This window comes from Microtus pennsylvanicus, chromosome 1, assembly GCF_037038515.1.
Source record: "Microtus pennsylvanicus isolate mMicPen1 chromosome 1, mMicPen1.hap1, whole genome shotgun sequence".
Lineage (NCBI taxonomy): Eukaryota > Metazoa > Chordata > Mammalia > Rodentia > Cricetidae > Microtus > Microtus pennsylvanicus.
This window is the reverse complement of record NC_134579.1, coordinates 71,355,240-71,382,928: the sequence shown is the minus strand read 5'-3', so window position 1 is coordinate 71,382,928 and position 27,689 is coordinate 71,355,240. Positions and strand designations below refer to the sequence as shown.

The 27,689-nt window shown below is 43.8% G+C and overlaps 1 protein-coding gene across 1 annotated transcript in view; it reads right to left on the bottom strand.

The window, feature by feature from the left end:
* The window catches only part of LOC142843311 (histidine-rich glycoprotein-like), a 31,737-nt gene extending 12,430 nt beyond the window's left edge, over positions 1-19,307 (bottom strand). The window contains exon 1 of the mRNA XM_075960543.1: positions 19,134-19,307. Coding sequence (XP_075816658.1) covers positions 19,134-19,307 — 174 coding nt within the window. The remainder of the gene's footprint in view (positions 1-19,133) is intronic.
* Between the last annotated feature and the right edge of the window lie 8,382 nt (positions 19,308-27,689).

The following is a 27,689-nucleotide window of genomic DNA, read 5'->3' as shown; positions in this document are numbered from 1 at the left end:
AGCTCTCATTGTTCGCCATGTTCAGAGAGTCCAGTTTTATCCCATGCTTTTTCAGTCACAGTCCAGCTGGCCTTGGTGAGCTCCCAGTAGATCAGCTCCACTGTCTCAGTGGGTGGGTGCACCCCTCGTGGTCCCGACTTCTTTGCTCATGTTCTCCCTCCTTCTGCTCCTCATTGGGACCTTGGGAGCTCAGTCCAGTGCTCCAGTGTGGGTCTCTGTCTCTATCTCCATCCATCACCAGATGAAGGTTCTATGATGATATGCAAGATATTCGTCAGTATTGCTATAGGATAGGGTCATTTCAGGTTCCCTATCCTCAGCTGCCCAAGGAACTAACTGGGGACCTCGGCTTGGGCACCTGGGAGCCCCTCTAGGTTCAAGTCTCACTAAGAATTGTGCTTCCGTGCTCCCCTATCCAACCTTCCTTTATCCCAATCCTCCTTTTCCCCCAAGTTCCCCCCATCCTCCCCTTCTCCCTTTTCTTTCCCCATCACCCCTTACTCCCATCCCACCCCACCCCCAAGATCCCAATTTTCTCCCCGGCAATTTTGTCTACTTCCCATAGCCAAGAGGATAACTATATGTTTTTCCTTTGGTTCACCTTCTTACTTAGCTTCTTTAGGATCACCAATTGTAGACTCCGTGACCCTTATTTATGGCTAGAAACCAATTGTGAGTGAGTACATCCCATATTCATCTTTTTGGGTCTAGGTTACCTCACTCAGGATAGTGTTTTCTATTTCCATCCATTTGCATGCAAAATTCGAGAAGTCATTGTTTTTTACCGCAGCGTAGTACTCTAATGTGTAGATATTCCACACTTTCTTCATCCATTCTTCCATTGAAGGGCATCTAGGTTGTTTCCAGGTTCTGGCTGTTACAAATAATACTGCTATGAACATAGTTGAACAAATGCTCTTGTCATATGATAGGGCATCTCTTGGGTATAATCCCAGGAGTGGTATTGCTGGGTCCAGGGGTAGGTTGATCCCGAATTTCCTGAGAAACCGAAACACTGATTTCCAAAGTGGTTGCACAAGATTGCATTCCCACCAGCAATGGATGATTTGTACTCTCTATGTTTAGTGTTTTGATTATTATGTGGCAAGAGGACTTTTTTGGATCCAGTCTACTTGGTGTTCTGTAAGCTTCTTGTATCTTCATAGGCATATCTTTCTTTAGTTAGGGAAAGTTTTCTTCTATGATTTTGTTAAATAGATTTCGTGTGCCTTTGAGTTGAACTTCTCCTTCTTCTATACCTATTATTCTAAGATTTGTCCTTTTCATGGTGTCCCATATTTCGTGGATATTTTGAGTTAAGCTTTTGTTTGATTTAATGTTTTCTTTAACTGGTGAGTCTATTTCCTCTATTGTATCTTCGGTGCGTGAGAGTCTCTCTTCCATTTCTTGTATTCTGCTATCCATGCTTGCATTTGTGGTTTTTGATCTTTTTCTCATGATTTCTGTTTCTATAATTCCTTCGGCTTGTGTTTACTTTATTGTTTCTATTTCAGTTTTCAAGTCCTGGATAGTTTCTTTTATATGTTTGATTTCTTTTTCTTGGTTTTCTTTAAGTGATTTGCTGATATCTTCCAATTTTTTTTGTTTGTTTGTTTCCTCCATTTCTTTAAGGGAATTTCTCATTTTATTTTCAAGAATCAAACATTCTCTTGAGGTTATTTTTTAGATCATTTTCTTCTGGTTCATCCAAATTTAGTTGTTCAGGTCTTGCTGTTGTAAGGTTTTTAGGTTTTACTGGTATTGTGTTGCTCTTTGTGGTGTAGCGTGTGTTCTTACCTTTTCTACTCATCTTTTCCTCTAATAAGTGTGGTTGGGGCTGTCTGAGATTCTGTTGAATAATCTTCTAGATGCCAGAGAATCCAAAGCTCAGATGGTTGTTCCTCATGGTACAGTCAGTGTCACAGTTCTGGTTACCCCGTTGGTTACTCGGGTGTTCCTGAAGATCACTCAGCACTCCTGTGCTTTGCTCTGCTCCCTTAGAGTTTGCTGTCTCAGACCTTTGCCTAGGTTGCTGGCTTTGATATGTTTCTGTAAATCCTGGTCTGGATCTCCTCCTGCAGAAGTCCCTGGCTTGGAGTAGGACCTGTTCTGGTGGAGATGGCTGTCTCTGGATCTGGTTTCTGGATCAGTCCTGATCTGCCAGTGTTCCGGGACTGGGTTGGCTCCCAGGACTGGATTTGCTCCTGGCTTCTGCTCCCAGTGGAGCTTGTTTCCCCAGGCCCTCTCTGTCCTAGGTGTCTAGTTCGGTTCCATTCTTGTGGAATTTGTTGCCAGGGTGGAGATCCTGGCCTCCAGACAACTTTGACCTGTATCTGTAAATTCTGGTCTGGATTCCCTCCTGCAGAAGTCTCTGGGTTGAAGTTGGACTTGGAAAGGTTTCTGGTTCCGGTCTACATCCTTGGAGGTCCCAGGCTCAGGTGCACCTGAACCTGCAGACCTGAAGGGGTTCCAGGGTTCCCTTTGATGTCCCAGACCAATGCCCAGACCCACAAAGGTCCTGACTCAAGCCCACTCTCTCTGAGGTCTCAGACTCACGCCTGGTCCCGCCGAGATCTCTGGTTCCTGCCTATTCCCTCAGAAAACCCAGGTTCACTCAAGTCCAGACTCGCAGAGGTCCTGGCTCAGGCCTAGTTCCTGGGAGGTCCTAGACTCTCACCCAGACCCACTGGGGTGTTGGCTTAGGTCTACTCCATTGAAGGTCCCAGATTCATGTCCCCAGCAGCCTCTGGCTCTGGCTCACTTGCTCAGCGGTTACTCCCCTGTACCTGTACCAACTGAGATCGCTGACTCTGGATCTAATCACTGGCTCAATCCAGATCCACCCATGTCCCAGGACTAGGTTTGCTCCTGGCTTCTGCTCCTGTGTCCTAGGTAGCTGGTTCAGTCCCACTCCGGTTCCTGTGAAGATCAAAGACTCTGAATCATGTCCTTGGCTCAATCATGGTCTGCCAGTGTCCCAGGACTGGGTTGGCTCCTAGGACTGGAATTGCTCCTGGCTTCTGCTTCCAGTGGAGCTTGTTTTCTCAGGCCCTCTCTGTCCTAGGTGTTGGTCTTATATTTTAAATTAATCCATTTATATTAATCTACATTTGCCTCATGCCTGAACTGGCTTTCCTTCCTTAATCTTGACTGGAGCTACATTGCATGTAGGCAATGTTTCCCAAAGTCATTTAGAAGGGAGCCTTCACTGCCCTGTTCTTCGCAATAGCTTCTAAGCATTGTGTGCCAACTAAATGGCCCGATGGGTAAAGGGGCTTGTGCCAAACCTGCTGACCTGAATTTGATCTCCCCATGCAGCCCAGGGGGAACCTGAACTAGTGATCATCCTGATTCAGCCTCCTGTGTACCAGGACTGCAGGTTTTTACCATTATAACCCATACATCCTTAAAACAATGATATTGTGTGTGAGCCATTCATATGATAGATGTATTTCAGAGGTTGAAGCTGTAATTATCGCCTCCCCTTTTTAATGGTAAAAAAATTAATATTCGCCAGGCGGTGATGGCGCACGCCTTTAATCCCAGCATTCGGGAGGCAGAGTCAGGCGGATCTCTGTGAGTTCGAGGCCAGCCTGGTCTATAGAGCTAGTTCCAGGACAGGCTCCAAAGCCACAGAGAAACCCTGTCTTGAAAAACCAAAAAAAAAAAAAAGAGAGCTAGTTCCAGGACAGGAACCAAAAGCTACGGAGAAACCCTGTCTCGAAAATAAAATAAAAGAGTAAAATATTAATATTCATTTGTTTTTTTTTATTCTCTTACTGCCCACCCCTTAAAAAACTAACCATTTTTTTGAATTTTATGTTTATAACCTCTTTCTTAGTTAGAGTTTCTATTGTCCAAAGAGACATCATGATCATGGCAACTCTTACAAAGGACAATATTTAATTTGGGCTGGCTTATAGTTCAGAGGTTTAGTCCATTATCATCATGGTAGCCACTCTGCTATCCAGCCAGCTGTGGAGTAAAAGTGAAAGTAAGATACACAGAAGTAAGAAAAGGAAAAAGTCCAGAGGCGGTAATTTACGTTAAGAAAAGCTGACAAGAAACAAACCAAGTTAAGGCCGGTTCCTGATACCTGAGCCCAATGTCCAGGGCACACATGGTAGGAAAGAACCGACTCCTGCAAGTTGTTCTCTGTCTCTGTGTGCACAGATCTGTACTGCCCTGGGGAACGGGGAGGGATGTGAGATGCCCACCACAGCCAACTGCACGGTTTCTATCATCTACAACCATATATGCAATAAGAAATGGATTGAACCACTTAAATTCTAGAAAAACTTTAAAGTTTTATTTTTATTACCAATATGGGTGTTTTGCATGCCTGCATATCTGTGTCTCAGGTCCGCGGAACTGGAGATACAGTTGTGAGCTGTCACGTGGATACTAAGAATCGAGTCTGGGTCCTTTGGAAGAACAGCTAACACTCTTAAACACTCAGCTCTCCTGCCCTCTAGATAAACTTCCATAGATTTGATTTAAAATGACCTAGCTCAGCCGGGCATGGTGGTTTATGCTTTTAATCCCAGGACTCAGAAGGGAGAGAAGGTGGATCTCTTTGTGTAAAAAACAAGTTACAGGAGACCCAGGGCTGCTCAGAGAAACCCTTTCTTGAAAATCAAAACCAAAGCCAGAGGTGGCACATGCCTTTAATCCCAACACTGGGGAGGCTGAAGCGGGCAGATCTTTGTGAGTTTGAGGCCAGCCTGGTCTACAAGAGCTCGTTCCAGGACAGGCTCCAAACCTACAGAGCAAACCCTGTCTCAAAAAAAAAACCCCAAAAAACAAAACAAAACAAAAATGAAAAATAACCCACTCACGAAAACAAAACAAAACCTAACTCTTGATTCACGGCACTTTATTGCTGCTAATTTTCAACACAGCATTTCTTTGTGTAGTTCTGGCTGTACTCTGTAGACTAGGCTGACCCTAAACTCACAGAGCGCTGCCTGCCTCTGCCTCCCAAGTGCTAGGATTAAAGGTGTGTATCACTACTTCCCTGTTTACCAAATTTTATTATTTATTTATTTTTATTGTATGTATGTGTGTGTGTGTGTGGTTCCCAAGTGTGTGGGGTGGGGAGTGAGATGCACCCCAAGTGTGTTTCAGCCTCTCCTGAAGAGAAGAAATTAGCTGTCTTAGCATTTTCTGTCTATACCCTTTGGTGGCTTCTCAGGTGACATCTCAGAAGATTGCTAAAAAGCCCTTCTCCCCTCTCTTTCCCTTCACATAAGAGAGATGAGTGAGCTGACTCTAGAGAACCCGGATGAAATGATCCAGAAGCCACTGCATATGGAAATGGGGGGATTCCTGGAAAATTGCAGGTTCGTAACTGGAAGGGGAGAAGACCTCAAGCAGTTGGTAACTTCTGAAATTCTTCCTACTTTTTCTTCTCCCTCCCTTCCTCTGTGATATCTTTTGCTTGTTTTCTATTAAAAGCTCTATTCATGTGTGTAATTTACCTCAATTAAATGCTCCCCACCACCTTCCCCAAGATAGCCCCCCACCAACACTTCCATCTCCCACCTTCATGCCTTTTTCTTTCTCCGTCCAATTAGTGCTGATCAAATGTACTCAGGCCTGGGGACATCCCCTGACATTGGACAATGCAGTGTTTAAATAGGTATGGCCCCCATAGACTCCTATGTTTGAATGCTTGGCCCACAGAAGTGGTATGGCCTTGCTGGAGTACGTGTGGCCATATTAGAGGAAGTGTGTCACTATGGCGGTGGGCTTCAAGGTCTCCTATGCTAAGCTATGCCCAGTGTGGCCCACAGTCTCCTTTTGCTGCCTCTGAATCAAGATACAGGACTCTCAGCCCCTTCTCTAGCACCATGTCTGCCTGTATCCCACCTTGCCCTGCCATGATGATAATGGACTGAACCTCTGAACCAATTAAATGTTTTCCTTTCTAAGAGTTGCCATGGTCATGTGTTCTTCACAGCAATAGGAACCCTCACTAAGACAGAAACTTCCCAATTGTGCTGGAAAATTTGCTATGATGCTGGTAAGTGTATACAGAGTTCTTCTTCAGGATCACCAGCTCCTCAGTAAATCACATGGAGACTTATGATTAATTACAAATGCTCAGCTGATAGATTAGGCTTGTTACTAACTAGCTTTTCAACTTAAATTAACCCATATTTCTTATCTACCATGTAGTGGTATCTTTTTTCAGAATGGCATGTTTATTTCCTGCTTTTTCTATATCTGGCTGGTGAGTGACTCCACCCCCTTTCTTCCCAGAGTTCTAGTCAGGTTCTTTCACCTAAGCTCTTTTTGCCTACCTACTGGCCAGTTGGTTCTTTATTAAACCAATGAGAACAATGCATCTTCACAGTGTACAAAAGGATTATACCACAGCAGGTAAGGAACTTCAACTAGATGTGGAGGTGAGGAGCCTCTCCCTTCTCTTCTCCCCTCCCCCAATTTTTGTCCTTCTCCATCCTGGTGGATGGACTGGAATTTGAGACATATCTTCAAGGGTCTATGAAGTCCTTCACATACGCAGCTTCTAGGCACTGTGTTCATTGGGTTTTATGGAAAAGGAGAAGAAAGATAACAAGAAACCATCACATCCTGTGAGGGTAGAGGGATGTGTGGGGGTGGGAGACAGCTCAACAGATAAAAGCACTTGTCAGGCCTGTGTTCTATCCAAGAACTCACATCATGTTCCAAGGAGAGAGCCAAGTTCACAAACTTATTCTCTGATCTCCACACATATTTCATGGCACACGAAGACTCACACTCACATATACAATAACAATAAAGTGTATTAATTTATCTTTAAGAAAAGCAGACCACAAAACAGTGTCCTTAAGTATATCTGGCAGACCTGGTTGCCAAGAATGAGTTTCTTTTTCATTTTCTCATCCACTGGGCTGTGGACAAGGCAGTGTTGTGACAAACTCAGTAGGTGAACTCCCTACAGGGCAGGGAAACATGAAATCTCAGCACCCATATGGGGATGCTGGAAGCTCTCAGGCCTGTTGCTCTAAAGTACAGCATGGCTACAGACTAGAGACGTCAGGCTCAGCAAGTCAGAAAGTAGGAGCAATGCCTGACCTTTGTCCTCTGATCTCCACACACACGATATGGTTTTCTCTGCCTCTCTCTCTTCTCCTTCCTCTCTCTCTCTTATCCCCCCTCCCCAGCACACATAAATACATAAGTGAACCTGTCTAAGTACAGTGCTATCCTGACTTTTAGCAGATGACACATCTCCTAGCATCTGCTGTGGGAGCTCTTTCCACTCCTTCAGCAAATAGCCTTTAATATACCAGCCCACTTAGGCATAGTCTCTTTTGCTTTAAAAAGCAGCATTAGCCCTGCTCTCTCTCTCTCTCTCTCTCTCTCTCTCTCTCTCTCTCTCTCTCTCTCTCTCTCTCTCTCTCTTTCAGCTCTGGCTTCCAGCTGCTAGGCTTTGTTCCTGGTCATGCCGAGGGCTGTTTTCTAGGACAGTGATCTGTTTTTTCCCTTAAATAAATAACCCTTTTATTAATCATAATTCCAATCTGGTACGGGATTGTTTTATAACTTATGCCTTCATTCTGGCACCCAACGTTTGGTTTTAGAACCTCCCAGCTCGGCTGACTGCCGCCAGCTCGGACTTCGCCCAGCTTGGCACGAGCCCTCCTTCAGTGGCCATGACCTTTATATTTTCTCTTTACATGCCTCCGATTGGCGTCAAGTCCCCATGTACCTTATCATTTGTCTCCCGCCAGGGTGCACTGCAGAAATCTGGGTGAGACGCGGCTTCTCTTGTCTGAGCCAGCTGTTCCACGGCTTTCTAATGATTCATTTGCATTTGCCTATTCCACTGCTCTAAAGACATCCGCAGAGCGCACAGTCCATGATTTATCTGTCTGCTTTTTTCTCTAAAATCAGATTTCAGACAGGCCACATGAACTCACCTGCACCGCTACACCCCACCGGATTAGTTTTATAGGTGGCCCATGACACCTACTGGCAGGTAACAGTTATTGCACCTAATCCAGCTAATTAAATCACAGGTAAGATTTAATATCCTAAATATAGATTATAAATTGCTAATTCAAAAGGGCAATATGTTAGACAACCTAACCATCCAAGGTTTAATTAGCCTCTTTACCTACGGCATGTGTGAGGTTTTATAAGACTTATATGATGTTCCTTCTACATCATCAATCTTAATTTTGGGGATTAGTTTTTTTCCTCAATATTTTTTTCTTAAAATAATGGTTTGACAATAGGGTTAAGAATGAGGCGATTTTAGAAATGGTGCAGTCTTTACAGACTGAAACCACGTTTCTCAAAAAAGAGTTTGGAAATCTGAAAAAGTATACAACTTCATTTAACTTTAGTTTCCAAACTCTTTTTTGAGAAACATGGTTTCACTAAAGATTAAGCACTCTGAGCCGGGCAGTAGTGGCGCACGCCTTTAATCCCAGCACTCGGGAGGCAGAGGCAGGTGGATCTCTGTGAGTTCGAGGCCAGCCTGGTCTACAAGAGCTAGTGCCAGGACAGGCTCCAAAGCTACAGAGAAACCCTGTCTCGAAAAAACTAAAAAAAAAAACTAAAAAAAAAAAAAGATTAAGCACTCTGGAGAAGGAAACAGATGATTTGGCACATAAAATCCAATCGATGACAGTGGGTGCTGAAACATTATTTGAGAGAATTTGCACTGTTGACGTATTAATTGGACTCTGTCAAAGGGGTATGACAGATTGACTGGGAGAATGTCTCTACAGGAAGGTAATATGTATGCTCTAAAGATTATGCCCAAGGATGAGACATTATCTCTGCTGGACAGACTTCATACCTTGGAATCCTCAATGAGGGCATTAGAGCAGAACACTGGACAGGAAATCCAGATATTATAAAAGGCAATAGTAGACGGATCTGAAAAAATTGAGGAAATTATCGAATTTGATGACCAGGAACAAAAGGTACAAAGGCAAAATTTAACCTCGTTGGTTCGTAAAAATATCCAGGATAGCTTCCCTGGGGTTCTGCCTGCCTTTCCAGTAATAACAACATAAAAAGTATCTGGCTCCAAGTATCCTAAGGATGTCAAAGAATATACATGGGAGCCCATACATATGACTGATCTAAGGGAAATTAAACAAGCAATTGTAGCTTACAACTATATTCATCCTTTGTTAGGGAGATGTTCAAAACTTAGGTCGAGGTAGGAAGATCACTTGAGTCCAGGAGTTTAGCAAAATACTTAGGTAATTGTCTTGAAACAGAGAAAAAGTAACTGCTCTGGACATATTCAGGGTTTTCCTGACATATATATGCTTGTAGTTTTCTTTCTTTGAGACAGGGTTTCTCTGTGTAGCCCTGGCTCTTCTGGAACTCACTCTGTAGACAAGGCTGGCCTTGACTCACAGAGATCTGCCTGTCACTATTTGAGTGCTAGGATTAAAGGCAAGCACCAACACCACATAGCTTAGTTCTTCTTAATTAAGCTACAAAAGGATTGTGCTAACAAGTCTTATGTCAATTTGGCATACAAACTAGAGCTATCTGAAAAGTGGGAACTTTAATTGAGAAAATGCCCCCATAAGAATAAGGTATTTTGCCGGGTGGTGGTGGCTCACTCCTTTAATCCCAGCACTAGGGAGGCAGAGGCAGTGGATCTCTGTGAGTTCGAGACCAGCCTGGTCTACAGAGCTAGTTCCAGGACAGGCTCCAAAGCTACAGAGAAACCGTGTCCTGAAAAACAAAAAATAAATAAATAAATAAATAAATAAATAAATAAATAAATAAATAAAATAAACATGTACACAGTTGTTGATGCCCTACCTTGGCACGTCTGGCTTTCAAAATATTTTTAAGCAAATGAACAAACAGTTGTTTGCAACTTTCTTGACCCAGAATTATGTTTACACTTAAACTGAAGTTACTTCTTTTTCCTGCTGCCCAGCTAACCTCTTTCATTTACACCACACACTCACTTTTATCTGGACACTATGCAGGCTCCTGAATGCAATTCTACTTTCTCCGAGTGTACTCTTTTAGCCCACGATGGCCTTGTGAAAGCCCCTGTATCCAGCCCTGTGCTTGGCGCCACTTGTCAGAGCCTGCTCCAACAGTCAGCTGGGGTGCCTGCAAGAGGGCACCGAGGCTGAAGAGATGTTAGACTGAGAGAAATCCAGACAGAAAACACAGGATAGATTCGGGGGACTGCCAGCTTAGGCCGCACAGCCTCGAGTTTATTTCTCAGGAAGCGTATATACTAGTTACAGGCAAAAGCTGATCAAAGAGCAGCAGAATCAGGTAACCACCCCCACACCGTCCCTTGACAGAAAGAAGCAAGTAACCTTATTACCTATCTCGAGAGTCCTGCTAGCAGCCAACACTTGTTATAGTTTTTAACTGGACGTGCCTTTGGCTGGCATTCAGCAGCCTGATTCTTAATAGGGAATGTGTTCTTTCCCATGGGCAGAAGTTTTCTTTCCCAGAACTTTCTCGCAGCCCTCAAGGATACTGGAGCGAGCAGAGCAGCCAAGTTTGAACTCAAATGACGGTTGAGCCAGGATGGACTCCAGGAGGAAATGGAGTCTCGTGTGTACTCCAACAGTCTCTGAGCTCTTCCAGGTGCAGGAGTTGGGAAGCAGATGTACCCATTGCAGCTTAACTCCGTTGATCTCTGCATCATGACCAGTCATGGTTTTCTGCAATGATCTTGTTTGCTGCAAACAGAACTTTCTTGGATGAGGGGTAAGAACTACATTTACCTGTGGGTATAAGGCTGTCTTAGACTGTAGTTAGAAATCACGCTGGCTTAGTAAAGCGGTTGTAGTGGGTTAAGAGACACAATGCAGGGGCGGGGGAATGGTTAGTTTACGGTTTTTCAATACAGTGTTTCTCTGTGCTGGGATTAAAGGTGTGCTCCACCACCGCCCAGCTAAGAGACACAGTTTTAAAGATTAGCACAGTGGTGACACACACCTTTAATCCCAGCACTTAGAAAGCAGAGGCAGGCACATCGCTGTGAGTTCGAGGCCAGCCTGACTTACAGAGCTAGTTACAGTATCGCCAGTGCTACACAAAGAAAACCCTGTTTGGAAAAACAAAACAAAACAGATTATCAGAAGTAATGAAACTTCACGCCAGAGTGAAAAAAACTCAAGAGGGAAGAGAACAGCAGTGTTCTGCCACCTAGTGCCCATGGGGGGAAATTGCATCCTGAAACTTACCAAAATTTCTCCAGGAAGTTTAAGTCTCCCAAGACTGAAACCTGAAAGGTCTCCTCTACCAGAAGCAAACAGATGGTGTCTTTGCTTCTAGATGGAAGAACCTCAGTCAAGACATCAGTTAAAACTGTAATTCATCATAATAAAATTTACAAATATAAATTACATTCTGAAGAGAGCTAAATTATTAACAAAAAGTAAACTATTAGATTTTCTAATACACACACACTCAAAAGTAGTCATTAGACTGAGAAAAACAGAATTTTCATTTCTGTGCTCACTTTGGCGGCACATATAGTAAAACTGGACCAATACAGGGAAAATTTGCATGGTTGCCGGGGCCTGGCGGTGGTGGCAAAATGGCTTTAATCCCAGCACTTACTCAGGAGGCAGAGGCTATGAGATCTCTGAGTTCAAGGCCAGCCTGCTCTACAGAGTGAATTTGAGGACAGCCAGGGCTACACAGAGAAATCCGGGTAAGGAGAGTTCTATGTGGTGACACACCCCTAGAATTCAAGCATCGTGGGGACGGGCAGTGGCTAGGGAACTAACTACATTCTAGACAGGGCTACAGAAACAATTAATGGGTTCCAGGACAGGGCTACACAGAGAAAACACATCTTGAAAAACCAAAAAACAACCAGACCAAAAAAAAAAATCCAGTTAATGATGCCAGTCACATTGTTGAGGAGGTAAAGCCATCAGCTGCCAATCCTGAAGATCAGGCTTGATCCCCAGGACCCACATGGTAGAAGCAGAGAAACAATTCTCATATACTGTCCCCTGATTGACACACAAGTTGCTATAGCACTTGTACACCCAAACACGTAAACACCCAAAGTAAATACACACAAAATAAACTGGAGGCTGGAGCCCTGACTCAGCAGGGAAGAGAGCTTACTGCTCTTGCAGAGGATGGCTTTGGGGTTCCCAGCACCCACAGGATGGCTTACAATTCCAGCTCCAGGGAGTCTGATGCCTCTCAGGCCTCTGCAAGAACCTACGTGCATACACTGCCTCCCCCACATATCATTAAAATAAGTCTTAAAGGAGACTAATAAATCAAATGTAATTCATAATAGCCAATCAATCAGTACAGTTTCTGAAGATGCCAGTTACGGCAGGCCACACTGTGTATCAGCATTCAAGAGGCGGAGGCAGAAGGATCTTAGTCCAAAGCAAGGCTGCTCTGAATAATGGCACCCTCTTTCAAACAAACACACAAGATTTCAAACAAACACCATTCAGGATAAGGGTTCTGTTGGCAGCTAAGACTATTAAGAATGGGTCCTTGCTTGTCCTGTGTGGATTAAGCTTTCTGTTTGCAGTTAAAGAATAGGCTCCTGTTTGTCCCACGTTAAGACCTTGCAAGTTAAGGTTGCCTTTTGCAGTTAATAATAAGTTCCTATTTCTTTTTTTAAAAATATTTATTTATTTATTATGTGTACAATATTCTGTCTGTGTGTATGTCTGCAGGCCAGAAGAGGGCACCAGACCCCATTACAGATGGTTGTGAGCCACCATGTAGTTGCTGGGAATTGAACTCATGACCTTTCCTGATTATATATATGCATGCTTGTAGTTTTCTTTCTTTGAGACAGGGTTTCTCTGTGTAGCCCTGGCTCTTCTGGAACTCACTCTGTAGACTAGGCTGGCCTTGACTCACAGAGATCTGCCTGTCACTATCTGAGTGCTAGGATTAAAGGCAAGCACCAACACTACATAGCTTGGTTCTTCTTAATTAAGCTACAAAAGGATTGTGCTAACAAGTCTTATGTCAATTTGGCATACAAACTAGAGCTATCTGAAAAGTGGGAACTTTAATTGAGAAAATGCCCCCATAAGAATAAGGTATTTTGCCAAGCAGTGGTGGCTCACTCCTTTAATCCCAGCACTAGGGAGGCAGAGGCAGGTTGATCTCTGTGAGTTCAAGGCCAGCCTGGTCTACAAGAGCTAGTTCCAGGACAGTAACCAAAAGCTAAGGAGAAACCCTGTCTCTAAAATCCAAAAAAAAAAGGATAAGGTATTTCCATCAGGTGGTGGTGGCACACGCCTTTAATCCCAACACTCGGGAGGCAAAGGCAGGCGAATCTCTGTGAGTTTGAGGCCAGTCTGGTCTACAAGAGCTAAGAGAAAGCCTGTCTCGAAAAACCAAAAAGAAAAAAAAAAGAACAAGAAGAAAAAAAGAAAGAAAGAAAGAAAGAAAGAAAGAAAGAAAGAAAGAAAGAAAGAAAGCAAGCAAGCAGGTCAGGAGGCTGGAGAGATGGTTTAAAGGCTGAGAACACTGGCTGCTCTTCTAGAGGTTCTGAGATCAATTTCCAGCAACCACATGGTGATTCATAACCATCTGTAATAAGATCTGGATCCTCTTCTGGCCTGCAGGAATACATGCAGATGGAACACTCTATACAAAATAAATAATCTTTTAAAAAAAATAAAGAAAGTAGGTCGAGCAAGCCTGCATGTTCCTGGCCTGCCTGAGTTCCTGTCCTGGCTTCTAATGATAGACTATGATCTGAAAATGCAAGCCAAATAAACCCTTTCCTCTCCAACTTGCTTTTAGTCCTGGTGTGTCGTTGCTGCAATAGAAACCTTAACTAAGACAGGGACTTTGCCCTTCTCACACATTCATAGAAATGTAAAAAGAAAAATCAAACAAAAAAGAGGGAAACAGGTGGGGAGGCACTCTCCCCACCCACCTGACTTCCGCGTTCTTCTTTGGGGCAGAGTATCTTAGCATGTCGTTCTTGTCTTAGGGTTCCAATTCTTTTATGCTTTTGTTATTGTGAAATTTACTCCTTTGTTGTTTCTTGTAGACTCTTCTATTTTCTGAAGTTTATAGACATCAAATCCTATTGTTCCAAGACTTCCTCAGTCCTGAGAGAATCCGCTATATCTTTGGTGGAAATTTAGAAAAAAGATCCTAGCAGATGTATCATCTGCTAAAAGTCGGGATAGCACTGTGCTTAGACAAATTCATATGTTTGTATGTGTGTGTGTGGGGGGGGGAGACAGAGAACACCACATCGTGTGTGTGGAGATCAGAGGACAAAGGTCAGGCATTGCTCCTACTTTCTGACTTGCTGAGCCTGACGTCTCTAGTCTGTAGCCATGCTGTACTTTAGAGCAACAGGCCTGAGAGCTTCCAGCATCCCCCATATGGGTGCTGAGATTTCATGTTTCCGTGCCCTGTAGGGAGTTCACGTACTGAGTTTGTCACAACACTGCCTTGTCCACAGCCCAGTGGATGAGAAAATGAAAAAGAAACTCGTTCTTGGCAACCAGGTCTGCCAGATATACTTAAGGACACTGTTTTGTGGTCTGCTTTTCTTAAAGATAAATCAATACAATTTATTGTTATTGTATATGTGAGTGTGAGTCTTCGTGTGCCATGAAATATGTGTGGAGATCAGAGAATAAGTTTGTGCACTTGGATCTCACTTTGGAACATGATGTGGGCTCTTGGATAGAACACAGGCCTGACAAGTGCTTTTATCTGTTGAGCTGTCTCCCACCCCCACACATCCCTCTACCCTCACAGGATGTGATGGTTTCTTGTTATCTTTCTTCTGCGTTTCCATAAAACCCAATGAACACAGTGCCTAGAAGCTGCGTATGTGAAGGACTTCATAGACCCTTGAAGATATGCCTCAAATTCCAGTCCAGCCACCAGGATGGAGAAGGACAAAAATTGGGGGAGGGGAGCATGAAAGAGAAGGGAGAGGCTCCTCACCTCCACATCTAGTTGAAGTTACTTACCTGCTGTGGTATAATCCTTTTGTACACTGTGAAGATGCATTGTTCTCATCGGTTTAATAAAGAACCAACTGGCCAGTAGGTAGGCAAAAAGAGCTTAGGTGAAAGAACCTGACTAGAACTCTGGGAAGAAAGGGGGTGGAGTCACTCACCAGCCAGATATAGAGGAAGCAGGAAATAAACATGCCTTGCTGAAAAAAGATACCACTACATGGTAGATAAGAAATATGGGTTAATTTAAGTTGAAAAGCTAGTTAGTAACAAGCCTAATCTATCAGCTGAGCATTTGTAATTAACCATAAGTCTCCATGTGATTTACTGAGGAGCTAGTGATCCTGAAGAACTCTGCTACACTTACCAGCATCATAGCAAATTTTCCAGCAACATTGGGAAGTTTCTGTCCTAGTGAGGGTCCTATTGCTGTGAAGAAAACCATGACCATGGCAACTCTTAGAAAGGGAAACATTTAATTGGGGTGACTTACAGTTCAGAGGTTGAGTCCATTATCATCATGGTAGGACAAGGTGGGATGCAGGCAGACATGGTGCTAGAGAAGGGGCTGAGAGTCCTGTACCTTGATCCAGAGGCAGCAAAAGGAGACTGTGGGCCACACTGGGCATAGCTTAAGCATAGGAGACCTTGAAGCCCACCGCCATAGTGACACACTTCCTCTAATATGGCCACACGTACTCCAGCAAGGCCATACCACTTCTATGGGCCAAACATTCAAACATAGGAGTCTATGGGGGCCACACTTATTTAAACACCGCATTGTCCAAAGTCAGGGGATGTCCCCAAGCCTGAGTGCATTTGATCAGCACTAATTGGCCTGAGAAAGAAAAAGACATGAAGATGGGAGATGGAAGTGTTTGTTGGGGGGGGGGGGGCTATCTTGGGGAAGGTGGTGGGGAGCATTTAATCAAGTACATACACGAACAGAGCTTTCAATAGCAAAACAAGCAAAAGATATCACAAAGGAAGGGAGGAAGAGGAGAAAGGAGGGAGAATTTCAGAAGTTACCAACTGCTTGAGGTCTTCTCCCCTTCCAGTCACGAACCTGACACACTTGGGAACCACACACACACACACACACACACACACACACACACACACAATAAAAATAAATAAATAATAAAAGTTGGGAAACAGGGCAGTGGTGATGCACACCTTTAATCCTAGCACTTGGGAGGCAGAGGCAGAGGCAGGCAGAGCTCCGTGAGTTTAGAGTCAGTCTGGCATACAGAGTACAGCCAGAACTACACAAAGAAATGCTGTGTTGAAAAATAGCAACAATAGGGGGCTGGAGAGATGGCTCAGCGGTTAAGAGCATTGCCTGCTCTTCCAAAGGTCCTGAGTTCAATTCCCAGCAACCACATGGTGGCTCACAACCATCTGTAATAGGGTCTGGTGCTCTCTTCTGGCCTTCAGACATACACACAGAAAGAATATTGTATACATAATAAATAAATATTTATTTAAAAAAAAAAGAAAAATAGCAACAATAAAGTACCGTGAATCAAGAGATAAGTTTTATTTTGTTTTCGTGGGTGGGTTTTGTTTTGATTTTTTTGCTTCTTATTTTGGGTTTATTTGTTTTATTTTTTCGAGACAGGGTTTGCTTTGTAGCTTTGTAGCTTGTCCTATAACTAGCTCTTGTAGACCAGGCTGGCCTCAAACTCACAGAGATCTGCCCACCTCAGCCTCCCCAGTGTTGGGATTAAAGACACGTGTCACCTCTGGCTTTGGTTTTGATTTTCAAGAAAGGGTTTCTCTGAGTAGCCCTGGGTCTCCTGTAACTTGTTCTTTACACAAAGAGATCCACCTTCTCTGCCTCCTGAGTCCTAGGATTAAAAGCATACACCACCATGCCCAGCCGAGCTAGGTCATTTTAAATCAAATCTATAGAAGTTTATCTAGAGGGCAGGAGAGCTGACTCAGTGTTTAAGAGCATTGTCTGTTCTTCCAAAGGACCCAGACTTGATTCTGAGTTCCCATGGAACAGTTCACAACTGTATCTCCAGTTCCAGGGGACCTGAGACACAGATATGCAGGCATGCAAAACACCCGTATTCATAATAAAAATAAAACTTTAAAGTTTAGAATTTAAGTGATTGAATCCATTTCTTATTGCATATATGGTTGTAGATGAGAGAAACCGTGCAGTTGGCTGTGGTGGGCATCTCACATCCCTCCCCGTTCCCCAAGGCAGTACAGATCTGTGCACAAGGAGACAGAGAACAACTTGCAGGAGTCGGTTCTTTCCTACCATGTGTGCCCTGGACATTGGGCTCAGGTATCAGGAACCGGCCTTAACTTGGTTTGTTTCTTGTCAGCTTTTCTTAACGTAAATTACCGCCTCTGGACTTTTTCCTTTTATTACATATATATATATATATATATATATATATATATATATATATATATATTTGGTTTTTCGCGACAGGGGTTCTCCACTAGCTCTTGTAGCCCAGGCTGGCCCTGAACTCACAGAGATCCGCCTGCCTCTGCCTCTCAAATGCTGGGATTAAAGGTGTGCACCACCACTGCCCGGCTTACTTCTGCATATCTTACTTTCACTTTTACTCCGTGGCTGGCCACGTCGCTGAGTGGCTGACTCTAGAGTCTTCCTCTCGTCTAGCTCCTCTTCCTCTCCTCAGTTTGCCTTGGTTCGCCTTCTATTTATTCTCTCTGCCTGCCAACCCATGTCTATCCTTGCTCCTTCCTCCTAGCCAGTCAACTCTTTATTAGGACCATCAGGTGTGTTGTAGTCAGGCAAAGAATGACAGCGTCTCAAAGTTAAACAAAAGCAGCATAAACAAAAGTCACATACCTTAAAATAATAGTCCCCAACAGACCCTAAAGTGCCATTGTCCAACTATGGGTGGAAGTAGTAACAATTGGATGATCTCTAAAACTTAATGAAGAGTTTTGACACTCTAGATTGCTGGAGGAAACAGACTCTGGCCATGTATTTGGCTGCCCTCCTGGTCGTTCCTACTCAGTTGTAAAGCTTTCCTGAAGTGATTGTGTACAAAGTACTGGAGAGCTGACAAAGAATCTGTTGGTCCATTTGACATAGGAATAAAAGATGCAAAATGTCATTTCTACACTTTTGGATCACGTCTCACAGTTCCAAAAACCCTTAGCATCGCTGCTTTTGTCTACTTTTCACGTTAACGGCCTTTGCTAGTGTATTTATTTATTTATTTATTTATTTATTTATTTATTTATTTATTTATTTATTTATTTATTCTGGTTTTTCGAGACAGGGTTTCTCTGTGACTTTGGAGCCTGTCCTGGAACTAGCTCTTGTAGACCAGGCTGGTCTCGAACTCACAGAGATCCGTCTGCCTCTGCCTCCCGAGTGCAGGATTAAAGGCTCGCCCGGCTGCTCGTGTTTTTAGAATTCCTTTTCTATTGATTTATTCAGGGCTCTCTATGTATTTTAGATACTAGTACGGCTGGTTTGCAAATCTTTCCTCCTGTGTAGTTTGTCTTTCTAGATTTACTTTACCAGAATCTTTCAAAGGCAAGGCGTCTCCACACCGGCGGCTGCGCTGCAGCAGGAGACTGGGCTGCGGATCTTTGCAGGCACTAGGGAGGGTCGTGCTTGCTTAGCAGCCACACGCCGGTGGGGGGGAGGGGCTGGGGAGCAGGGGTGGAAGGAAGAGCTGGCGGAAGCAGGAGGTGGATCCAATGGTGGAGGAAGAACAGAAAAAAGGCGGCAGGAGGAGGAGGGAAGTTACGACCAGGGGACGCCAGGGGCAAATTCTGAAGCTGAGCTGCTTTTCCCGCAGCTAAGAAAGTGAAGCTTCGGCTTTAGGGGAGCCCACCTCTGTACCCCAGGAGCGCGGGAGGCACCAGCCCAGGGCACTCTCAACTGGTGACCTAGCCACACAGATGTTCCCACCCCAAGACTTCTCGATTGGCTTTCTTTGTAGGGAGCACTGCTCCCTGTGGGGATCCTGGTGCTGCTTAGACCCCCATCTTGCTGTGGGCCATGTGGCCAAGCCTCTAATCCGAGTCAAAGTTCATAGCAGTTGAGTGTGTCTCTGCTGGCTACAGCATAATACTCTCCTTTGGGCCCCTTTCCAGCAAGACGGACCCTTCTAGCCTGGGTGTGCCCCACCTTTGAAAGATAGATGGGAGATAGGAAACAGAAAACTGGCTTCTTGCCCCAGGCTCAGCTCCCAGTCCCGCTAGCCCCAACCCTTTGCCTTCTTCCAGCTTCCACGCAAACGCAAAGGGCAGGAGAGTTGGAGCACTGGACACATCGGGGAGCATGGCCCCTAGTGCTGCTTTATCTGCCCGGACCAGCACCTTGGGACCATCGACTATTCTCAGTCTCATTCTTCCACAGCACGTACCACAGTTGTGAGTTCTACTCTGTGTGACCAGAGTTGTACAGTCTTCCTCCCTTTGGGGTGGAGGGGGAGGGGAAGGGGGGGAGCAAGACAAGCGAAGTTTTAACTTTGAGGATCTGCCCAGGTTATCCCCCCAACCAACAAACATACAGACCAATACACACACTCATACACACACCCATCGCCAACACACACACACACTAGCTCAAACTGGTTTTGAATCCTTAGTCCTCCTGCCTCCGTTTCTCTAGGGCTGGGATTACAGGAGACTGACTCAGAACTACATATCAAGTGGAAACTTTGCTCTAATACATAAGAAACTCAGAAAAACAAAACAAAAAACCAAAAACATTTTCTTTTCATTATTACTATTTTTTTTTAGTAGACAAAATCTCTTTATGTATAACAGTTTGAGGCTATTCCAACTCACTGCGAGTCTGGCCCCTTAAGCAGATGGGAGATCTGCACAGCATACGGAATATATTGTCAGAATCATTTAAAATTCACCAGGGTTTTTGTTTGTTTGTTTTGTTTTGTTTTTCTGAGACTGGGTTTTTCTCTGTGTAGCCCTACCGTCCTGGAGCTTTGTAGACCAGCCTGGCCTCGAACTCAGTGATAACAGCTACCTTTGGCTCTGTAGTGCTGGGATTAAAGGGGCGGACCACTAACGCCCAGCTTAGTTTTCTTTCTTTTTCTTTTTGTTTTTAAAGATTTATTTGGGGAGGGAAATGGGAGGAGGGAAGGAGGTGGAAATTTTTAATAAAAGAAAAAGATTTCTTTATTTACTATGTATACAGTGTTCTGTCTGCATGTGTGCCTGCAGGACAGAAGAGGGCACCAGATCTCATTACGGATGGTTGTGAGCTACTATGTGGTTGCTGGGAATTGAACTCAGGACCTCTGGAGGAGGAGCAGCCAGTGCTCTTAACCACTGAATCAACTCTCCAGCCCTTGTTTTTTTTTTTTTTTTTTTTAAATAATTGTTGCTGGGGTCACCTTACACACCTGGCTGGCAGAATTACGTTTTCCTTATAGGAGCACAGAAGACTTAATGGCAAACAGAGACTTGATGATGGTTGTGACCCTGCTCTGCTGCCCTTGAGTTGGTGGTTTGTCTTTAGTATGCAAACCAGGGCTACGTTTTGTTTTTGTTTTGTTTTGTTTTGTTTTTTTTTTGGTTTTTCGAGACAGGGTTTCTCTGTAGCTTTGGAGCCTGTCCTAGAACTCCCTTTGTAGACCAGGCTGGCCTTGAACTCCCAGAGATCCACCTGCCTCTGCCTCCCAAGGGCTGGGATTACAGGTGTGTGCCACCACCGCCCCGCAAGGGCTACGTATTTTTTGTCAAGGGAATGGAATCGAAAGGCTGGTCAACCTTGGTGAAGGGACATTTACACCCTAGCATCTAAATTTCCTTTATCTTTAGCAGGCCTGGTTGGCATACTACTTACCTTGCGGTGTTTCGGAGGCTTTGTCCCTTTACCTAAATCCCACCTGTGTGACTTGCTGATACCTAACCAAATCTAGTAATAAGTTCTATATTACTCTTGTTACTTTTGAGTTTCTTCTATATCAACATGGTCTATGTAGCCTAGACTAGCCTTGAACATCAGGCCCTCCTGCCTTAGCCTCCTGGCCCCGGAATTCTAGATGTGTGTCCTTGACTTCTGTGTGATACTTGATTGAATCCCAGTTTCAAAAATGGAGACTGTATAAAAAAGAATCTATTTTCAATAAAAAGGAAAAACACCTGAACTCAGATTCAAGGTTAATGTGCACCATGAAGTGTCGTGTTTTACTGTTCTTATAAAGAGATAATGGTTTAATCAAGAAAAGTAGTGGTTCGTTTTTGTGTGGTTTTATCTCTCTTTCTCTCTCTCTTCTTTATTTTTTTCAAGACAGGGTTTCATTGTGTAGCCTTGGCTGTTCTGGAACTCATTCTGTCTCACTCTGTAGATCAGGCTGGCCTCAAATGCATAGAGATCCACCTTCCTCTGCCTCCTGAGTAAGGGGATTAAAACTGCGCCCCAGCCAGGCGGTGGTGGTACAGGTCATTCACCTCACCACTTAGGAGGCAGAGGCAGGCAGATCTCTTTGAGTTCAAGGCCAGCTGGTCTACACGCGGAGTTCTGGACAGCCAAGGTCACACAGAGAAGCCCTATCTCGAAAAACAAACAACAGCAGCAACAACAACAAATGTGTGTTACCATGGCCCAGCATGAAAAAGGCTTCTAATATTTTCCTACCATCATGTTTCAACATGGAAATAACAAACTAATTTCTTTGTCATATTGTGTTAAAGTTCTTGACTTTAAAAATTGCTGGTTGAGGCCGGGCGGTGGTGGCGCACGCCTTTAATCCCAGCACTCGGGAGGCAGAGGCAGGCAGATCTCTGTGGGTTCGAGGCCAGCCTGGTCTACAAGAGCCAGTTCCAGGACAGGAACCAAAAGCTACAGAGAAACCCTGTCTCGAAATTATCAAATAAACAAACAAATAAATAAATAAAAATTGCTGGTTGAGTTCCTAACTCAAGTTTCTTAATACTCATGCAATGGATTTTGCCTTAGTTTTAGAAGAGAATTTCTAACAGTTTCTTAAATGACCCTAAAGATATTCCTGTCATTTTATACTATATATTTATACAAAACAAACTATCAGAAATGATGATTCTATGGGCTGTTGAGATGGCTCAGTGGTTAAGAGCACTGACTGCTCTTCCAGAGGACCCGGGTTCAATTCCCAGCACCCACATGGCAGCTCACAACAGTCTGAAGATCCAGTTGCAGGGGATCTGACACCATCACACCAATGCACATAAAATAAAGTTAAATAAACCATAAAAAAATTTAAAAAAAGATGATTCTAAAATCAAATACTGATTATGAAATTTCTGTTAAGCTGTGTCCTGTAATATCAAAAATTCAGTCAAGATTTCTATATGTAAAAAAAAAATAAGTCCATCCATTTTTTTTATTTTATTTACCATTCATTTGTTTGTTTGTTTCAAGTCAAAGTTTCTCTGTGTAGCTCTGGCTGTTCTAGAACTTGTTCTCTAGACCAGGCTGACCTCAAACACAGAGACCCACCTGCTTGTGACTCTCGAGTGCAGAAATGAAAGGCATGCAATACCACCACCTGACTTTAACTATCTTTATCTTTGACAAAGAAATAAACAAAATTCTTGGTTTGTCGTTTCCGCTTCAGTTAATTTCAAGTGCTGTTTTTTTGCTTTTTTGAAAGATCGCAAACACTATAAATAGAAGCGAAACAAAATCTTTCCCCAAAATTTAGCCATAATGTTTTTTCTTCTCCCTTTTTGTTTTTATTTCTTTCCTCTTTTCTTTTTTAAGCCAGGGTCTCACTTTGTAGCTAGCCTGGAACTGGCTGTGTAGACCAGACTGGTTTTGAAAACAGAGATCTCTATGTCTTCATTTCCTGAGCGCTGGGTTAAAGACGGGCACCCACCACCACACCTGGTTTTGCTTTCTTTCTATGTAACATTTTAGATAGTCACTTAAGGGATAGAAGGCCATGCAGGTGAAGATTCCTGGAGTCAAACCTGCGGACCTGAGTTCAATACCCGGAATCCATGTGGAGGGAAGAGAGCACCAACTCCTATAAGTTTTCCTCTGACCTCTACATGTGGGTGTGATGTGATCTGCGGTCTCTTCCTCCTTCTTCATATAGATAAATGTTAAAGATGTAATCTGTTTTATCTACTTAGTTAAAACACTTTAAAATGTTCTTGTGTGTGTGGTGTGCTGTGTGTGTTATGATGTGTTGGGGTGCAATGTGTGTGGTGTGTGTGGTGTGTATGTTTGTGATATAGTATATGTGTGGTGTGGTGTGTGGTGTGGGATGTAGCATGTGTGGTGTATGTATGTGGGGTGTGTGGTGTGTGTGTGGTATGTTGTGTTGGGGTACAGTGTGTGTGTGGTATGTGTGTTTGTGGTATGTATATGTGTGGTGTGAGTGTGGGGTGTGTGGTGTGTGGGGTATTATGTGTGGTGTGTGTGTGTGTGGTGTGGTGTATATAGCGTGTGTGTCATATGGGGTGTAGCATGTGTGGTGTATGTATGTGGGGTGTGTGGAGTGTGTGTGGTATGTTGTGTTGGGGTACAGTGTGTGTGTGGTATGTGTGTTTGTGGTATGTATATGTGTGGTGTGAGTGTGGGGTGTGGGGTGTGTTTGTGGTATGTATATGTATGGTGTGAGTGTGGGGTGTGTGGTGTGTGTTGGTGTAGAGTGTGTATGGTGTATGTATGTGTAGTCTGTCTGTGGCGTGTGTGTGTGAAAATGGGCATGGGTGTGGAGGCCAGAGAGAGCTTTCAGGAGACTGTCTGTGCCTTCCACCTTGCTGTGGCCAGGTTTCCTTGTTTCTGCCTGGCTGTGCACTCCAGCATAGCTGGCTGGTGGGTTGTTTCTGACAATTCTCCTGTCTCAGGAAGTAGAACTGCTGGGATTACAGATGCAAGTCACCACATCCAACTTTTATTTATTTTTTTTATTTTTCGAGACAGGGTTTCTCTGTAGCTTTTGGTTCCTGTCCTGGAACTAGCTCTTGTAGACCAGGCTGGCCTCGAACTCACAGAGATCCACCTGCCTCTGCCTCCCGAGTGCTGGGATTAAAGGCGTGCGCCACCACCGCCCGGCTCACATCCAACTTTTAAAGTGGCTTCTGGCAATCAGAACTCAGATCACCAGGCTTGTGCTGCCAGCTGAGCCAGCTGGGCCCCAGTAGCTTCATCATTAACAATAACACTGAATTGCTGGTAGGTCAGTCTGTTCGATCATCCTGAGACCTAAAATTCTAACTATGTGAGAAAAGCATCTTATCTCCCGACGTTTACAACTGTTATGTGATCTAGCTACATTGGTGGCCCCCATAAGCCCACAGGAAATGGCACTGCAGAGGTGTGGCCTTGTTGGAGGATATGTGCCACTGTGGGGGTGGGCCTTGAAGTTTCCTATGCTCAAGACCACTTCTTGTGGCATGAAAGAGGTAGGACTCTCAGCTCCTTCTCCAGCACCATGTCTGCCTGCATGCCACCACATCCTACCATGATGATGACGGACTAAATCTCTGAACTATAAGCCAACCCCAATTAAATATTTTCCTTTGTAAGAGTTGCTGTGATCATGGTGTTTCTTTGGACAATAGAAACTCTAAGAGAGCAGTTATAAACATGAAATTCAAAAGGTGGTTAGTTATTTTAGGGGTGGGCAGTAAGAGAATGGAGAATAACAAATGAGTAATAATTTTTTTTACCGTTACAAAAGGGGAGGGGATAATTACAGCTTCAACCTCTGAAATACATCCGTCCTGTGCACGGCTCACGTGCAATATCATTGTTTTTTTTTTTTTTTTTTTTTTTTTGGTTTTTCGAGACAGGGTTTCTCTGTGGTTTTGGAGCCTGTCCTGGAACTAGCTCTTGTAGACCAGGCTGGTCTCGAACTCACAGAGATCCGCCTGCCTCTGCCTCCCAAGTGCTGGGATTAAAGGCGTGCGCCACCACCGCCCGGCTGCAATATCATTGTTTTAAGGATGTATGGGTTATAATGGTAAAAAACCTGTAATCCTGGTACACAGGAGGCTGATCACTAGTTCAGGTTCTCCCTGGGCTGCATGGGGAGATCAAATTCAGGTCAGCAGGTTTGGCACAAGCCCCTTTACCCATCGGGCCATTCAGTTGTCACACAATGCTTAGAAGCTATTGCGAAGAACAGGCCAGTGGAGGCTCCCTTCTAAATGACTCTGGGAAACATTGCCTACATGCAAGCAGAATCTGTCCTCTAATCTGCTCCAGCAACTGAACGATTAAAAGCAGTAGGTAGGTAGCAGCAACCATTCTCGTCCAGCATAGGTCTTCCCAGACAAATTACAGATTAAGACAGCTGCAGGTACTGGGCTGTCAGCATACTGAACAGTAAATTTTCATAAGTAGTAACTAGGTCTTCAAATATGCATGAATACTATTTTGTGAATCAATTGATTACCAAAATGCTGTTTTATTTTTGCTTGCTTTTTATTTTGTGTGTGTGGGGGGGGTATTTAACACTGGCTGGCCTGACACTTGCTATTGTAAGCCAGGCTGGTTTCTAGCTCACAGAGATCTACATGCCTCTGCCTCCTGAGTGCTGGGATTAAGGGTACATGCTATGCAGGGCTCTATTAAATGATGTTTGTTTTCTTTTTAAACAGTGTTTTATTTAGCTCAGGGTGGCCCTGACTCACATTCTAGACCAGGTGGACCTTAAACTTGTGATTCTCCTGGCATAGCCACCTGAATGAGTGAGACATGGGCCTGCGGCCTGGGTAACAATCTGTTTTTTTTTTTTCTGGAATACCTGCTGTGTGAAAAAAAAATCTGTTTTTTGTTTTGTTTTGTTTTTTGTTTGTTTCTTGAGTCAGACAGGGTTTCTCTGTGTATCTCTGGCTATCCTGAAACTCAGTCTGTAGACTAGGCTGACCTTGTACTCAGAGATTTGCCTGCCTTGGCCTCTCTGGGTGCTGGGAATAAAGGCAGGCACCACCACCACCCAGCTGTTTCTTTTCTTTTTCTTTTTTAATCATTTGTAGTATTAGTGGTTTCACAAACTCCAAGATTGCTAAGGAGCATTTATAACCAATTTTGAGAAGGCTAATTTTAGACTGTAAGTAGAGACACCTTAAACTGAAAAGGTAAGCATCTTCAATGCAGATTTGCAAAACATTAAAACATACGTGATTGGGGGCTGGAGAGATGGCTCAGAGGTTAAGAGCACTGATTGCTCTTCCAGAGGTCCTGAGTTCAATTCCCAGCAACCACATGGTGGCTCACAACCATATATAATGAGATCCGGTTCCCTCTTCTGGCATACAAACATACATGGAAGGAATGTATACATAATAAATAAATAAATCTTTAAAAAAAAACATACGTTATTTTCAGCTCACGTTACTTGATACTATTTATATGGTGAGAATAGAACAAAGCACAGTATTTATTGGAAATACATTACAAGATAGCGATACTTTTATTATCTGTTTATTATTTATATCATTTTATTTATTTATTATTTATTTATTTATGGAGACAGGAATTCTCCGTAGCTTTGGAGCCTGCCCAGGAACTCTCACTTGGTAGATCAGGCTGGCTTTGAACTCACGGAGATCCACCTGTCTCTGCCTGCTGAGTGCTGGGATTAAAGGTGTGTGCCACCACCACCGGTCTGTTTATTTGTATTTTTGAGATTGTGTCTCACTCTTTAGCTCTGGCTGTCCTGGAACTCATTACATACATAGACCAGACTGGCCTCAAATTCATTGCGATCCACCTGCCTCTGCCTCCCAAGTGCTGGAATTAAAGGCATGGACCACACCCGATTATGCTTTTTAAATACGAAATTCCTTCCATAGTTGCCGTCTAAAGGCTAACCCCAAGGAAAACATTCAACAGGCAGGTGTGTAGTAGACCTATCCCATCCTCAGTGAAAGTAAGCCTAGACAGTAAGCAATCACATTTCTGATTTAGTGTTTTGAGTTTCTGAGATCAGGCAATTACCTCCCCCAGCCCGAACTTTCTTTGACTGAGATCATCTACAAGAAGGCCAGTCCATTTTGTCTCTCACACATACCTCTTCCCTTGAGGCAAGGTCCCTTTATGTGCAGCCCTTGCTGGCGGGGAACCTCCAAGTAACACTTGGAGGGATCCACACGCCTCTGCGTCCCTAGTCCTGGGTTAAAGGCCTGAGCCACCACACCCGGCCTCTATTTTGTCATCTTGATTGTGTTACAGCTTCTGACTCAATACTTCCACATAAGTAAGCAATTTGTTTTTGAATAAGGAGAGTATCTAGGGCTGGCAAGGTGGATCTGTGGGTAAAGGTGCTGGCCTTAGAGCCTGATGACCTGGATTCCATCACCCACTTGTGGGATCCACGTGGTAGAAGAACCAACTCCCAAGGGATGTCCTCTGACTTCCACAGGCGCTGAGGTGCATGCAATAAGTAAATAAACAAATACAATGTAATCATTAAAAAGAATGGTTTTTAGAACCAAATATCTGTAAAGTAGAAAACTGAGCTTCCCCCCACCCCTGTACCTCTGGTAAATCAGCATTTGGTGTTGGTCTTCTGAATTAATGAGAAAAAAAATGAGCTTTCACAATACTGTCTTGAATAGAGAACAGAGCTGTGTTTTAAAACTCAATGATTAAATATCTTCCTATTTTTTTTTTTTTTTTTTTTTTTTTTTTTTTTTTTTTTTTTAGCAAGGGGTGGGAGCTGGAAACCTCTTGGCTTAAGGAGCCACTCAAGTTTATTACGGGCAAAAAGAACTGCATTGCTCTCCATTTCCGTAAAGCGACTTTAGGCGATTAAAATCGGTTTT